Source organism: Tursiops truncatus, chromosome 9 (assembly GCF_011762595.2).
Source record: "Tursiops truncatus isolate mTurTru1 chromosome 9, mTurTru1.mat.Y, whole genome shotgun sequence".
NCBI classification, from domain to species: domain Eukaryota; kingdom Metazoa; phylum Chordata; class Mammalia; order Artiodactyla; family Delphinidae; genus Tursiops; species Tursiops truncatus.
The window spans coordinates 46,894,485-46,910,781 of record NC_047042.1 but is presented as its reverse complement, the minus strand read 5'-3'; the positions used below and the strand labels follow the sequence as shown (position 1 = coordinate 46,910,781).

General features: G+C 38.9%; 1 protein-coding gene across 3 annotated transcripts in view; it reads left to right on the top strand.

The window, feature by feature from the left end:
• The window catches only part of DYNC1I1 (dynein cytoplasmic 1 intermediate chain 1), a 388,679-nt gene that overhangs the window by 13,100 nt on the left and 359,282 nt on the right, over nucleotides 1-16,297 (top strand). For all 3 annotated transcript variants that reach the window (XM_073809695.1, XM_073809697.1, XM_073809694.1), the window contains one exon: nucleotides 7,600-7,636. In XM_073809695.1, the coding sequence (XP_073665796.1) occupies nucleotides 7,634-7,636 (3 nt within the window). In that variant the 5' untranslated portion in view covers nucleotides 7,600-7,633. The remainder of the gene's footprint in view (nucleotides 1-7,599; nucleotides 7,637-16,297) is intronic.

The following is a 16,297-nucleotide window of genomic DNA, read 5'->3' as shown; positions in this document are numbered from 1 at the left end:
AATATGACAGCAATGTTGAAACTGTCTGAAAAAAAAATTTTTAAAGCCATGATAAAATGCTTCAACAAGCAATCATGAGACTGCTTAAAATAAATTTTAAAAACATATAAAGCTTCAGGAAGGAAATGGATGGTCTCAGCAAAGAAATACAAATTGATAAGAGTAATCAAATTATATTGTTAGAACTGAAAAATACAGTAACAAATAAAAATTCAGTGGATTTTTATTCATTCAGTGGATGAGCTCAACACTAGAGTGGAGAGGAGAGAGGAAAGATCTGTGAATTGAACAACTGAGATTACTCCAACTGAACAACAGAGAAAAGTAGACTTAAAAAGTGAACAGAGTCAGAGGGACCTGTAGGACTATAAAAGAAGAGGTAACATTTGTGCCAACAGAGTTATATAGAGAGAGGATAAGGAAGGCAGAGTTGAAAAAGTACTTTAAGAAACAATAGCTGAAAAAATCCTGAATTTGGCAATAAACGTGTATCTATAGATTCATGAAGTTCTGTGAACTCCAAACAAGATAAGCCTAAAGAAATTCACACCAATATACATCATAAATAAATTTCTAAAAACTAAAGATAAAGAAAAAATGTTGAAAGCAGTCAGAGGATAATGTCACCATACCTACAGGAGGAAAACATTCAAATGATAGTGGATTTTTCATCAAAAACCATGAAAGCCAGAACGAGGTGGCACCACACATTTCAAGTGCTGAAAGAAAAGAATTGCCAACCCAGAATTTTATACCAAGTGAAAATATCCTTCAAATGGTGAGGAAATCAAGACATTCTCAGGTGAAAGAACACTAAGAGAATTTGCCACTAGCAAACCTACCCTAAAAGAATGGCTACAGGAATCTCTCTAAATAGAAAGGAAATGATAAAAAAGAACCTTCAAATATTAGGAAAGAGGGACAACAACAAAAAAACCCCATGGTAAACAAATATATGGGTAAATACAATAGGTTTTTCTTCTCCACTGAGTTTTCTAAACTGTTTGATGGTTGAAGCAAAAATTATAACACTGTCTGATATGTCCTCTATGTTCAGAAAATATATTTTTTAAATTACATTATAAATGGGAGAGGAAAAGGGAACACAAAAGGAGGTAAGTTTTCTATATTTCATTTGAATTGGTAAAATGATGATGCCAGTAGACCATGATGGGTTATATACATATAATGTAATATCTAGAATAACCACTTTAAAAAGTATACCAAAAGAGATGCACTCAAAGACATGATCAATAATTCAAAATAGAATTCTAAAATTTGTTCCATTCACAAGAAGGCAGGAAAAAAATAGAGAAACAAAACAGAAATAAGGGGAAAAAAAGAGTAAACTGCTGATTTTAATCTTAACATACAAATAATTACATTGAAAGTAAATAGTTTAAATATATAATTAAAAGATAAAAATTTACAGAGTGAATTATAAAACATAACCCACTATCGTCTGTCTACAAAAAACTCACTTCAAATATAAAGATACAGACTGGTTGAAAGAATAAACATAAAAGATACATTATGCAAACATTAATCAAAGGAAAACAGGAATGACTCTATAATACCAAATAAGATAGACTTCCTCTGAAAGAACATAACCAGAGACAGAGAGGGGCGGTTATATAACAATAGAAGGGTCAATCCACTGAAAAGAGATAGTAATCCTAAATGGGTAGGCACCAAACAACAGAGCTGAAAATTATGTGAAACAAAACCTGAAAGAACTCAGAGGAGAACTAGACAAACCCACAATTATAGCTGCAGACTGTTACACACTTCTCTCAACAATTGATAGAACAACTAGACAGAAAATCAGCAAGATATAGAACTCAACAACACCATCAACCAACAAGATCTAGTGGACATTTAAGGAACAATCCAAACAACAAAAGAAGAATACACATTCTTTTTAAATGCACATGGAAGACATACAAATGTCCTGGCTCATCAAACAAACCTCATTTATAGCACTAAATGCATACATTAGAAATCAGAAAAGAAAAAACTTAAATCAAATTTAAGCTCACCTCAATAACTCAGAAATAAAGAGAAAAATAAAGAAGCAGAGAAAGGTAAATAATAAAGATAAGAGCAGAAATCAGTAAAATTGGAAACAGAAAAACAATAGAGAAAATGAAACAAAAGTAGCACTGCTAATACACAGAACAATTTGGATAAATCTCCCGGAAATTATGCTAAGTGAAAAAAAACTTAATCCCAAAAGTTTACATAATGTGTAATTCCATTTATATAACATTCTTGAAATGACAAAATTTTAGAAAAGAAGAGATTAGCTGTTAAAAGAGGCTAATAGGGAGGGGGTGCAGGCAGGAGGAAGTGAGTGTGGGTATAAAAGGGCAATATAAGGGGTCCTTTTGTTGATGGAAATGTTCTGTATTTTGAGTGTATCAGTGTCAATGTCTTGGTTACTCTACTGTATTATACAGTAACATTTTGCAAGATGTTCTAATCGGAGGAATTAAGTAAAGGACACATAGGAGCTCTATAACTTTTTACAGCTGCATGTGAATCTACAATTACCTCAAAATAAAAGTTTAACTGCAAAGGAATATATAATTATAACTCTCAAAACTCAATAATAATTGAACCAATTCCCCAATCAAAAATGGTAAAAAGATTTGAACATACATATCCATAAAGATATACAGATGGGAAAAAGGTACATGAAAAGATGTTCAACATCATTAGTCATGAGGGAAGTACTCATTAAAAGCACAATGAGATATCACTACATGCACATCAGAATGGCTAACGTTTGATAAATGACTGTGTCAAGTGTTGAGGAGGAGGCACAACAACTTGAACTCTCATCATTGGTCGTGAGAATGCAAAATGCCATAACCACTCTGGAAAACATTTTAATGGTTTCTTATAAGGTTTAACATCCTTATCACATAATCCAACAGTCCTACCCCTATGTTCACACAAAACTTAATCATGAATGTTTATAATATTTATTTATAATCACCAAAAACTGGAAGCAACCCAAATAGCCTTCAGTTGTGACTGCACAGTCAAACCATGTTACATCCATGCAGCAGGATGCCGCTGAAAATGAACAAACTCCTGAAAAAATGATGTGGATGTACTTCTAAGGCGTTAGGCTAAGTGAAAGAAGCTAACTCAAAAACTACAATACTCCATGATTCCATTTACATGACATTCATGAAAAGACAAAACTGTGGGGACAGAAAAATCAGTGGTGGCATAGGCTGGAGGTAGGGGAGGAGGTTGGACTAGAAAGTGACACAAGGGAATTTGGGGGGTGATGGAGGTGTTCTCCATCTTCATTAAGGTGGTGCTTACAAGATTGTAGGCATTTATCAAAGTTCATAGAACTACATACTAAAAATAGTGAATTTTACTTCACAGAAATTAAGCCTCCATAAACCTGACTTTTAAAAAAAAGTACACACACAGGGGCTTCCCTGGTGGCGCAGTGGTTGAGAGTCTGCCTGCCGATGCAGGGGACACGGGTTCGCACCCTGGTCCGGGAAGATCCCACATGCCGCAGAGCTGCTGGGCCCGTGAGCCATGGCAACTGAGCCTGCGCGTCGGAGCCTGTGCTCCGCAACGGGAGAGGCCACAACAGCGAGAGGCCCGCGTACCACAAAAGTAAGCACACACACAAAATTCCCTTGAGAGGCATTCCTCCCGTCCCCCAACCCAGCCCCAAGTTTGAAAAAGGCAAACTATTTCGTTATTTCCATCTGTGGAGTGACTTTGATTTTTCAATTCACCCTTCCAACTGAGGATTTACCCATTGGGGTCCCAGCTTAATGCAGTGGGGGTGCTGTCTGAATTTCCATCTTAGGAAGTCCTGAAGGTTTGCTTCCTGCTCTGATGTCCTGTGAGACCACCAGCCAGAAAGCTGGAGGTCACCGTAATTCTGAGGTGCCCTTTGAGCAGGCTGGAGCCTCTGAATTCCTCACCTCTTTGATTAATTACCCTCTCCACTCCTTTTTGCTCTCTGAAATTTTCTGATACTTTCCTGCCTTCACTTAAAAATTTTCAGCTTTCAATTTCAGGAAATTAACTCTCCTGAACTAAATATTTATTTTTTAATATTTTATCTAGAGTTTTTTCCTAAGAAGTGATTTTTTAAAAATAGAACTATAGTATCCTACACTTTTACTTCATAGCATTTACAAAAATTGCAATTAGTTAAATGCTATTTGAGCGCTTTTAAAAAAATATCTCTCAAAGACTGCAAGTCCAGGGAGACAAAAATCACACCTCTCTCAGTTTCATTCCCAGTCATGTACATTGACTTTTGCCCATAGTATGTGTTCAAGCTGAATGGCAAATTTACATTGTAAAAAGCACTTGTATATTTTAACAAATAAATTACTGATCAACAATGCACATCAATATCATCACTTTAATCACTTATTTTATTCTGTCATTTCAGTTTCTGAGATATATTTTCTTTTACATACGAAAAAAATCATATTTATAGAAAATTAATTTCACTTGAGTGCATATGGATATATTTACCCTCCCTAAATAATTTCTAATAAGTGATTTTTTTAAACCATTCTGCCATTTTGCTAGAAATGGGTCTTTCCACATTATTAAGTAGGATGTATTTTGTCCGTGTAGTATAAGTGAAACAGCTGGAGATTGAAAACCAGGTTAGCACGCCTGTCTCCTGGTCTTCAATCTCCAGCTGTTTCACTTATACTAACCTTGGCTCTGCTCTTTACTAGCTATGTAACCCCAGACAATTTGCTCTTCTTTTTGTGTCTCTTTCATTCCATTTAGAAATGAAGAAAATGAACTAAATGCTAAGTCCTCTTCACTTTAAAAGTATATACTGTTTTGATATTGTAGTATATTAGAAAAACTGCTGGCCTGAAAATCCAGAATCCTGAGTTTTAGATTTGGCCCTGCCACTTTCTAGCTTTCTGCTTTTAGACATGTCACTTTACTTCCTGAGTCTTTTGTTTCTTCATTTATGAAATGAAAGTGCCACACTTTGGCAACTATACTTCAATACACTGTAAAAAAAAAATCACAATGTACAATCTAAATATATACAAGTTTTATTTGTCAATCATACCTCAATAAGAATAAAATAAAAATTAAATTAAAAATAAACTTAAAGATAAATTTTAAAAACCAAATTGAAAGTGGTAATACTTACCTCACAGAATTGTGAAAACCGAATTAGATATTATTTATAAAAGTGCTTGGCATATAAAAGGTAAGTAATAAGTCTTAGGAGCATCCAAGTATATGGAATTAAATGATCTCTAAATTCTTTTTGTGTTCCAAAAATCTATGATATCAACCAAAGTCAGCTCTTAAAATAAAAAATAAATAATTTTTAAAAAGGTTTTGCTACAGTTCTAATATGAGCTCTCTAGAGGTCTCTGTTACCAAACAAATGAACATGTTTTACTGTTGGTTGCGGAAGTTCACAAACTGAAGGTTTTTTACACTTTTGAGGCAACATAATTTGATTTTCTGACCATATCAATCTTTTCTCATTCATGTTACTGAAGAGGCATCTTCTTCTAATGCTTGCTAGCAACTTTGTACTGGCAATAGATAAGATGCTATTTATAACCATAGCATAATTTTTTAAGGTGAATTTAATTGTCTCACTCCCTCTATTTCAAAAACCCTTAGCCCCAGATATCACCCTATTTTTTCCAAACTAAGGTTATTAGTCAAAATAAATAATCAAACAAAAAAATGGAGAGGTGGTGGAAGAGGAAAAAAAGAAAGAAAAGCAAAATCCCAAGGCAATGTTTTTTTTAACCACTGCTACCCACAGAAGGCTATATATTTCAGGCTGTGCCCACATCACAAACACGTATTTAACTGAAATGAATGTTTCACAAAGCAGTAGTTATCTTTACAGAGGGAGATGCACTTTGATATTTTCTGTCCTATCCCATACTTTTTAATGGTGCTTTGACACAGTAGTTAATTCCATGAACCACTAAGGGATGCCACCAGTGGTTTTAAAAAAAGCTGCCTCAAGGGGTTGCACAAACTAAAAAGAAGTGGTTTGGTGTACTGTGCAATATGTACTGACAGACCTCAAAAGACTGAAGTGACAAGTGAAAGTGGCAAACAATATGTACCATGTGATTCCATTTCTACAAAGAATGAGTATGCATATATACTTATTTAAAGAGGGTGGGTAGAATGCTGGGCTGGATTATGCCTTCTTTTCCAACCCAGGTTATAGTTGTCCATAAGGGAGCTTATATAAGATTTGGGAGGCAAAAGCAAAACAGCAGCCATTACTCTGAGAAGGTCACCGTGGTCAGATGTGTTGATGAACTGTGGGTCAAAGCTCCTTGTCCATCTGGTATTCCTGATCTCTGGCCCTATGTCTAATAGCAGCTCTGAGCTGTTCAGAAGATGCTTGGCTACGGATCCACAGGGAAGGAGTTACACAGAGGGAATAGCCTCCCATAGTCCCCTCCTGAGCCCACACTGCGGGTTGGACATGTCTGGCTGGCTTCACAGCTTTCCCTACAAGCTCCAGGGCTTGGCTTCCCCATCCCTGCTCCAGGCACCTGATCTCTGACTCCCCTTCCAGACTTTCACTTCCTCACTTCCAGCATTTTTGTAAGGTCTAATTCCTGCAATAAATGTCTTCTTTCCAAAATGTGCATCATGGTTCTGCTCCCATGACTGAACCCTGAATGATACAGATACATATAAATCAGTTGATAGTAGCTACATCTGAGGAGGGGAATAAAACTGATAGGAAATATAAAGGAGGATGTAGACTTTTCTTTGTAGATGTCTAAATCATGTAAAGTTTTACCATAAAATTCATTCATTTATTGCTTACATGATCCAAAGAAAGGAGAAAAAGGAAAAAGATGCTTTTAAGATACTAAAGCACACTCAGACACAGAAAAGTATGAAGTAGAAAACAAAACCACCATTTTCCAAACCTTCTAGAATGGATGTAAGTGAATTTATATTCAGATAAGTGACTATAAAAGTGGTAATGAAAAAAACAAACAACTGATCTAGACTTTTCAAAAATTCAGTATCATGGGGAGAAAGTGGAAACACTGTTCGAGAGCAGTGCTTCTCAATTCTTAAGGCACATTTGAATCACCTGGGGATCTGGTTCAAAAGCTGCTTCTGATTAGGTCTGGGCAGGGCCTGATAGTTTGCATTTCAAACTCCTTTCCAGGTGATGTTGATAATACTGACTCATGGATCACGCTTTGAGTCGCAAAGTTCAAGGAAACTAAAATGACATTAAATACAACGTTACCTGTGAACCTAGGTTGGATATTGTTTCAAGAGGTCTGGGTGGGGGAGTAATAAAAGTATTTGGAAGACAATTAGGAAAATGAGAATGTGGACTGGATACTAGAAGATATTATAAAATTGATGTTAATTTTTAGGTGGACTAGTGTTATTGTGGTTATATGGAAGAATGTTCTTCTTAGGAAAGGCATCCTGAAGTATTCAGGGTAAAGTGTGTGATGTATGCGACTTTCTATGATTTATAGATAAATTTCTCTTGCTGTCAGAGAAAGGGAGGTACAGATATAGATATTTAATAATTTACTTTTTTCCTAGAAAACACAGATGGGTGAAGAAACAGAGACAGAGAATGGTGAGTAAATGACCCCAAATTGCCAGCAGTGGAGGTGAGATGTGACTTGCTCGTTTGGAAATGATAACATTGCCCTTTACCTGATCTCTGTGCTCCCGGAAAACTGCAGATTAAGAAATCCTCTCATCCTCTCGTGTTCTGGGAAAAGACTTACTGCAAAGAACACCCTTCCCCATATGACTTAAATAAGATGACCCCCCACCACCGCCTTGTTTACTTAGGACAAAGCCAGACACAAACCCTCGAAATTCCCATTCTTTGTCATAAAAGATTTGCTGAACTGTTTGTCCCCACTGAACAATTTGAACAAAATGCCCACTAACTTACCTCAACCAAACTTTAGTTAGGCTTCTGTCCTTCCCCAGAGCCCTGAAATTTGGCCCCAGGGGTTGCGCACTGGAATGTGGAATAATTCCTCCTTAACGACATCACCTGCTTAACTGTCTGATCATGCCACCTGCTCATCTACTCCCTTAGTTCCTGTCCTTTCTGGCCTTGTTTATGCCTCCCCATAAAACAAACACATCTTTCTCCCTGACCACTGAGATGCTTATAGATCTTAGGGTCAGGAGCTCTGTTCTCCCTATTGCAAAGTCTCCCTCTCACTGTTGCAATAGTCTTTTTGCTGTACGCGGGCCTCTCACTGTTGTGGCCTCTCCCGTTGTGGAGCACAGGCTCCGGACACGCAGGCTCAGTGGCCATGGATCACGGGCCCAGCTGCTCCGCAGCATGTGGGATCTTCCCGGACCGGGGCACGAACACGTGTACCCTGCATCGGCAGGCGGACTCTCAACCACTGCGCCACCAGGGAAGCCCCAAATTTGCTTTTTATTTGACAGAAGTGTAAAGTAGGAGAGATACATTGATCTGCATAAGTAAGAAGGGAGAGAAGGAGGCAAAGACTGGGAGTTGCTGTGTCAGGGGAAATCTTGGAGCAAGGACACAGGAGTTCCAGAGGCCAAGTGCTACAAGGGAGAAAGGCCCTGGATGGGATCCTTATCACTGCCCAGGTGATCTGGTTTGTGGCTCTGCAGTATAACCTCAAAACTCTTGTTGTATTTAGTGTGACTGGATTCATTTGGAAGGTAGTGAAGGGGCTGATTTGCAGCAAGCTGGGTGTTTGGCTGAAGGAATCAGTCCAGTGGACAGTGGCTATTAACAATACCAGTAGATACTAGTTACTGAACACTTAAAATGTGCCAGGAGCTGAACAATGAACTTTACATACCTATTTCAAATCCATACAACTCTTAAAAATAGGCCTCATTCTCCGTATTTTACACCTGAAGGAACCACGTCTCCGAGGCTGTTAAATGGCTTTGCTGAAAGACACAGCTAGAGAGTCGGAAGTGACTTTCCTAGATTCCCTATATAAAAATGCTTTTGTTTGCAGTATTTCCATTGGTACTTATGCAAACTTCTTTGTCTAGCAATTCCTATGAGAAATCCATGATCAGCCGCCTTAAGCCATGCCCCAGGTGTAATGTTCTGCTCAGCAAAGATAAATAATTCGACAAATTCTCAGTCTGTCCTGCAGGTGTCACCCTTGCCACCAGATAGGTCTTTTGAGCTCTCAGAATTCATCTCTCAGTAGTGTAACTGATCAGAAATTCTTGAAGAAAAAAGACTGATCATGCCCTTTATGCAGTCTAGATTTCAGGATCACGACTCTCACACATAGGTTAGAGTTCCCCAGCGCCAATGAATTAGTTGAGTTCTCTCTTTTATATTTTCATTCTTAAGGCATTGCCTGTATTTTTGACTAGATAATACATTTACATGGTTCTTAAATTGAAAAGTATAAAAATGTACACTGAAAAATCTCTCTTCTACCACTGTCACCCATCTGCCAAGGTTTTATGACCCAAACAGAAAAACTACTACTATTAGCTTCTTGTGTATCTTCCCCAAGCAATTTTACACATATGCAAGCAAATGTAAGTATATATTACTTTGCCATATTGTTTTACACTGTATTATACAAGCTTTTCTCTAACTTCTCCTGATTAATATATCTTATAAATCTTGTTAATTTTTTAAAAACTACATGATATTCCATTTTATGGCTCTATTATAGTTAATTTAATAAATTCTCCATATTTTAGGTTGAGTTGATCTTTTGCCATCTAATAATAGCAATATTGTTGTTATTATTGTTGTTGTCATTATAGCAGACACTCTAGGTCTGGCACTGTTCTCAACACTTTACTTATATTAACCCATTTAAGCCAAACCACAGCCCTATAAATTATGTTTTTATCATCATTTTGTAAATGAAGAAACAGAAGCAAGGAAAGGTCAGATGATTGACCCATGATTTCCCAGCCAGTAAATGATGGACCTAGGATAGTAAATAGAAGAAAAAGGAGGTTCATAATACTTGGGGGTTGGAGCCCATTGAGTCTACAAATGAGGGTAAGGCTGGAAAGGAGAAGCAATGAAGTATCTCCCCCCACCACACAGGAGAGGACAATCTACCTTCCAAAGATGATGTTCCTGTAGGCTGGGGATTTCCAGGTCTCAGGACCTAGCCCATTGTATGGACATAGATGTGCACATTTGTGTCAAAGAAGAGGCGCAAGTAAGAACCTTTCTTTGGGGATTCAAAGCGGAAGAACAAGAAACAAAATGCGTCAGAGGGCCCAGGGAAGTCGGCCTGACCTCACAGTGCTTCAAAAAGGGTATGGACGCTGCTGTACAATGCACGCCAGGCACCAGCAGCCAGCCTCAGTAAGGACACCACCTTCACAACATCCCTGTCTTCTACTCCATGCTAGGGCCCAAACGGTGTCGCTCTTTGGCTCAGGTTTCTCTTCATCCATGTCCCACTATCTACCTTAATTACTCTGGGATCTATTTTGATGACTGTCATAGTCCGTTCAGGCTACTAAAACAAAAATACCATAGACTGGTGGTTTAAACAGTAAAGATTTATTTCTCACAGTTCTAGAGGCTAAAAAGTCAAAAACACGGTGCCGACAAATTCGGTGTCTGGTGAGAGCTGGCTTCCTTGTTCACAGATAGCCTTCTTCTTGCCATGTCCTCTCGTGGTGGAAGGAGTGACAGAGCTTCCTGAGGTCTCTTTTGAAGGGCACTACTTCCACTCATGAAGACTCCACCTTCATAACCTAATCACTTGCCAAAGGCCCCACCTCCTCATACCATCATGTTGAGGGTTAAGATTTCAACATATGAATTTTGGAGTGACACAGACATTCAGTCCATAACAATGACCCTTCAAACACCTTGAACCTTTGCCTTCTTGACCCCACCAACCTGCCTTATGCCACCTAAGAGGGACTGCTGCTAGCATATATAGTGCTTTTGGGTATATTAGAATCACAGCTGGATATATTATAAACTTGGCACCCAGAAAAAGAAAGCTGTTCCTCTTTCTCCCCTTTGGTCTTCATTTTTATGGAGTGAGCATGAGAACAACTTTGATACTGGCCACTTCTTACATGTGCAGCCTGGCAGCACCTTGCCTCAGGCCTGCCCCTCATACTTAACCATTTCCTGTTCAAGGGCTTTTTATTGATGCTGTGCTGCAGGAAGGTGGTAGGAAACTGCTGGACCTTCATGCATGTATAACTCATAAGTGACCTTCACTATTATGAGATGGGAGTCAGTGGATAAGTGTTTCTTTCTTTCCCTAGGGAGATAGTCCTGAGTTGCGTTTTAGGCAGCAAACTATATTCATTTTCTATTGCTGTTGAAACAAATTGCCACAAACTGAATGACTTAAAACAACACAAATTTTTTGTCTTGAGAGTTCTGTAGGTCACAAGTCCAGTTTGGCTTGGTGGGTTTCTCTTTCCTGGGCTCCACAAGACCAAAATCAAGGTATCAGCTAGTTTAGACTCCTTTCTGTATGTTCTGGAGAGAATCTGAATGTAAACTCATCCAAGTTGCTGGAAGAATCCAGTTCCTGGTGGTTGCAGGACTGAGGTTCCCATTTCCTTGCTGTCTGTCAGCTGAAGGATTCTCTTACCTCCTGTGGCCTCTCTCCAGTCTTTGCATAGGGGCCCCTACATCTCAGAAACAGTAACAGCACGTTGAACCCTTCTCACACTTGGAATCTCCCTGATTTGACCTTTCACCACCTCTTTAACCTCTTCCTGTCCATCTCCAGCCAGGGAAAGTTGTCTGCTCCTAAGGGCATGTGTGATTAGATTGGGCCCACCTGGATAATCCAAAATAATCTCCCTATTTTAAAGCAACTGATTGGTCTTAATTACATCTGCAAAGTCCTTTCACAGTGGTACCTAGATTAGTGTTTGGCTGAATAATCAGAGGGTGGGTGTTCAGAGGAACATCTTTAGAATTCTGACTGCCATGTAACCAGTCACACATTGTGGTGGCCAACTTGATAATCCATCTTTGTGTTAGCTCTCTATCTTTACCTGCTTTGCTCTCGCTGTCTCTTACCTTTGCTTCCTGGATCTCACTCCCCAGTAAGTATTGGCATTTAAGCTTTGTCTCAGACTCTGTATATTGGGGAACCAGTATGCCACCATGTGGCATGGTGATAACCTCTGGCAGCCAGTGGCATTTTAATTGCTAAGGTTCTCATCTGTGATTTAATGGAGTTAGTTACAGGTGGAAAGTAAGATTTGGGGGATGATACTTTGGTTTTAGCACTTGAATGGTAGTGGAATAATGATAATCATATGAATTGTGGAGAGGCCTTTTTTTTGTCATGTCTTTAAATTGAGTTTTTAATTTTGAGATCAATGTAGATTCATATGAAGTTGTAAGAAACACAGAGAAATCCAATGTACACTTTATCCCTCAATAGTAATATCTTATAAAAGAGCCAAAATATTGACATTGTCACAGTCAAATCTCAGAACATTTCCATTGCCACAAGGATACCTCATGTTGCTCTCTTACAGCCATATCCACTTCCCTCTCTCACCCACAGACTCCTTATCTCCTGGCAGCCACTAATCTGTTCTCCATTTCTACAGTTTTATCATTTCAAGAATGTTGTATCAATGGAATCATACAGTCTATAAAATTTGGAATTGTTTTTTCACTTAGCATGATTATCTAGTGATTTATCCAAGTCATTGTGTGTCAATGGTTTGTTTCTTTTTTTAAAATTTAATTAATTTATTTTTGACTGCGTGGGGCCTTCGTTGCTGCATGCGGGCTTTCTCTAATTGCTGTGAGTAGGCGCTACTCTTCGTTGCGGTGCACGGGCTTCTCATTGCGGTGGCTTTTCTTGTTGCAGAGCATGGGCTCTAGGCACGCGGGCTTCAGTAGTTGTGTCACGCAGGCTCAGTAGTTGTGGCTCGCAGACTCTAGAGCGTGGGCTCAGTAGTTGTGGTGCACAGGCTTAGTTGCTCCACGGCATGTGGGATCTTCCCGGACCAGGGATCAAACCTGTGTCCCCTGCATTGGCAGGCAGATTCTTTAACCACTGCACCACCAGGGAAGTCCCTGGTTTGTTTCTTTTCATTGCTCAGTAGTAGTTCAATGCATGGGTGTACTATAGGTTGTTTACCATTCACCCATTGAAGGATATCTGAGTTGTTTCCAGTTTTTGTTTTGATTTTTAATTTAGTATCATTGTGGCTAGAGGATAAATTCTCTAGTAATTTAACATTTAAATTGAATCAGATTAAAATAAATTTAACATTTAATATTTTAGGTGATCCCACGGGATTGAGCAACCAGTCACACATAGGGGAGAGCCAACTCAATGATGCATCTCTTTTTCTGGTTCTTCCTGCTTTATTACCATTGTCTCTCATTCTTGCCCCCTGGGGCATACTCTCCAATAAGGTATTGGCACATAAGCCTTTTTCTCAGGCTCTGCTTTCTAGTAAAGCCAGGCTGAGACACATGTCATTCAGTGTTAGCCTATTTTGGTTGTTAGCATAATCTCAGAACCTGTTCTGTGTACTAGTGCTTATAGTCAAATAGAAGGTACGTAGAGGCGGGGAATCTGTAAAGGACCTTCAGACATTAGTTTAGATGTTTTTGTCCTTGGTAATTCCTTGGGGCCCAAAGAATTACAGGAAATTATTAAAGTTAAACCTGCACTCTAAGAGAAAACGTACAGTATAGGAACTTAAAACAGGGCAACACAATAGGAAATTCGTTTTAGAAAAATCATCCTGCGATAAATGATTTAAGATATCGTATCTTTAAATTCTTAATTAAAGATAGAAAAATCATGTCTTGAAATCTTTAGAGTTAATCATCACGGTTTGCATGAACTCTGGAGAAATAAGGATTTGGTAGATATCGTGAACTGAACAAAAGCTTAACCAATAAACTGTACTTTATTTAACAGACTGGCTGGCTGGGATCTTTGGTTTTATATAAGTTTATTGTCAGATACTCATGAATTCAGAGAATAATGAGAAGAGAGAATTCATGTCTGGTAGAATTTTCCAGTCTTGAGAGTGACTCAGGTATTTCCAAGACCCAGCAACCTTTCATCAGCAGAAGGGGATAGAAACTATGTGAAACTTCTGATGTCCTCAGAAGGACTTTGGAGGAGCAGGGTTGGAACTGATCTTGATAAAGTTGCTGCTGCAACTTTGTGACATATGAGGAACCCACTGTTTCTCAACTGGGGATAAGCCCAGAGCCAGGGAAGATTTCTGAGTTCAGAATATTGAGAGCCTCTGGATCCTTCAGCAAGGGAGGTGGGAAGAGGTCTGAGAGCAGCCATTCTGAGCATTTGTGTTACATATTGAATTTTCTCAACCCTAACAATATTTCACATCAATGCCAATTTAGAAGTCTTGAAGTGGTCTCAGAACAGCAGTACCTTCAAATAGAAAAAACCAAAGAATTAGCTAGGTTGATCCAGCCTGACAATTATATCTGCTACCTCCTCATAAATTAAAATTCTTAGATGTGAAGAAGTATACGGCAGTCAACGTTTAAGATTTATATGAATTGCGATACCTTTTATAGTATAGATGTATATCAAACCGCTGTGAATGTCCTTATGAGTGCCAAATTGGGCATGAATAGACAGCAATGGATAGCAGCTCAAGAAACTGAACTTTTTGGTCTTACGATTGGTCAAAGTTGAAAAACAGAAATGTAGGTGCTCCATTGCACTGCTGGGCTCAAATCTCTGATACTCTCTCTATTGCCATTTGGGATGGGAAAGACTTGCATCCTGAAGATTGTAGTATCTATCAGCAGCCGTGAATTCAGTAACCTAAAACTTTGACAGTCATCCCAAATGAGAGGGGAAGTCTGGCCAAGAGCCCAGCAAAAAGATTCAAGGTGACAGAAAGTAGTGGAGTCTTCAAGTGGGGAAACGGTAAATCTTCTCTAAAGGCCAGAAGCCTACTCTGGGAATGGCAGAAATTAACACTAATGAGGGTTTTTAGAAGGTATTGGAATGCCTTGTGAATGGGCTGTGGAAAGCACTGGTACTTTCTCAGTAGTATCACCTCAGGGTACTTAGGAAATGCATGGTGATTGTACCTCTGAACTTTGGCTAAACTGAAGAAAAAGGGAATATATACATTACAATTCTGTTATGTAGCTCACAGATTTGACAGGAAAGTTAAAGACCTTGGCTCAGATCACGAGCAGGCTTCCAGCAACACTGGAAAGCAGACAACATATCCAAGGTTGTACCCCAGGGTCAAGCTTAGCCTTCATCATTCCAAAGAGTCTCAAAGACCAAAAAACTACAGTAACTCTTCATCCAGGAAAAAAAAAAAGACAAACTCATAAATATATTTCCTAGTTCATGAAAACAATGCTACTAAGAAGCTATTTCTCTAGTTTCCTTTTCAATTTCTTAAAGTTGCACCAGCTTTCCTTTAAACTCTGTTTATGACAAGGGAACAAAATAATAACTTCACTCTCGTATATAACTAAATTAAGAGAAAACCCCAAGAGGTTGCTACAGGACTATATAACACTGAAAATCAAATACCTGGTCATCCAGGAAAAGTGCCAAGATTTCAGGTGGGCATACCTGACTGCTAGGAGAGAGCCCTAACAGTAAACTAATTAGAATCCATGTTAACAAGTAAAAGTTGAAGTGCAGTCTGTTATATAGACGCTTCTTACCCCTGCGGGAGTTGATAAAGAGGGAAAATACCTGGCTTCAGGACACCAACATCCATAACAGAATTGATACACTCTCGGTGAGGCCAAAGAGGAGCCCCTCTCACCTCTGTGAGGAGAAGTTAGAAGAGGAATGGTATCAAGGAGCAAGGTGAGAGTGATGTGGGGACCATGAACGCTCAACCTTGGGTAAGGATGGTATAACTATCACCCCAGCGAGGAGAGGAGGCCAGGCCTCTTCCATGGATCTAAATTTCAAGCTGCTGAAATTTAGACTTGTTGGACCTAATCAGTGTGATGCAGAAAAGCACAAAGAAAAAGGTGGGGCACTGTTGGAGATGGGTTGGTGGTTCCGATTCTGAAGCAGAGGACAAAGGACAGCTCCCTGTAAGGGGCAGAAAGAAATCTAGCGAGACCTAATCTGACCTAGGATAAGCTGGGTATGCCTCTGGAGGTCACTCTGCACCCTCTTCCTTCACCTATTTCTAAACCTTGAGTCAGACCTAACGCAGAGGAAGAGAAGGAAACTTTTTTAAAAGCAAAACCATGAACAAGAGTTAAGCTAAAATAAAATAAATTTAATTAAAAAAAAAGAGTTATGCTAAG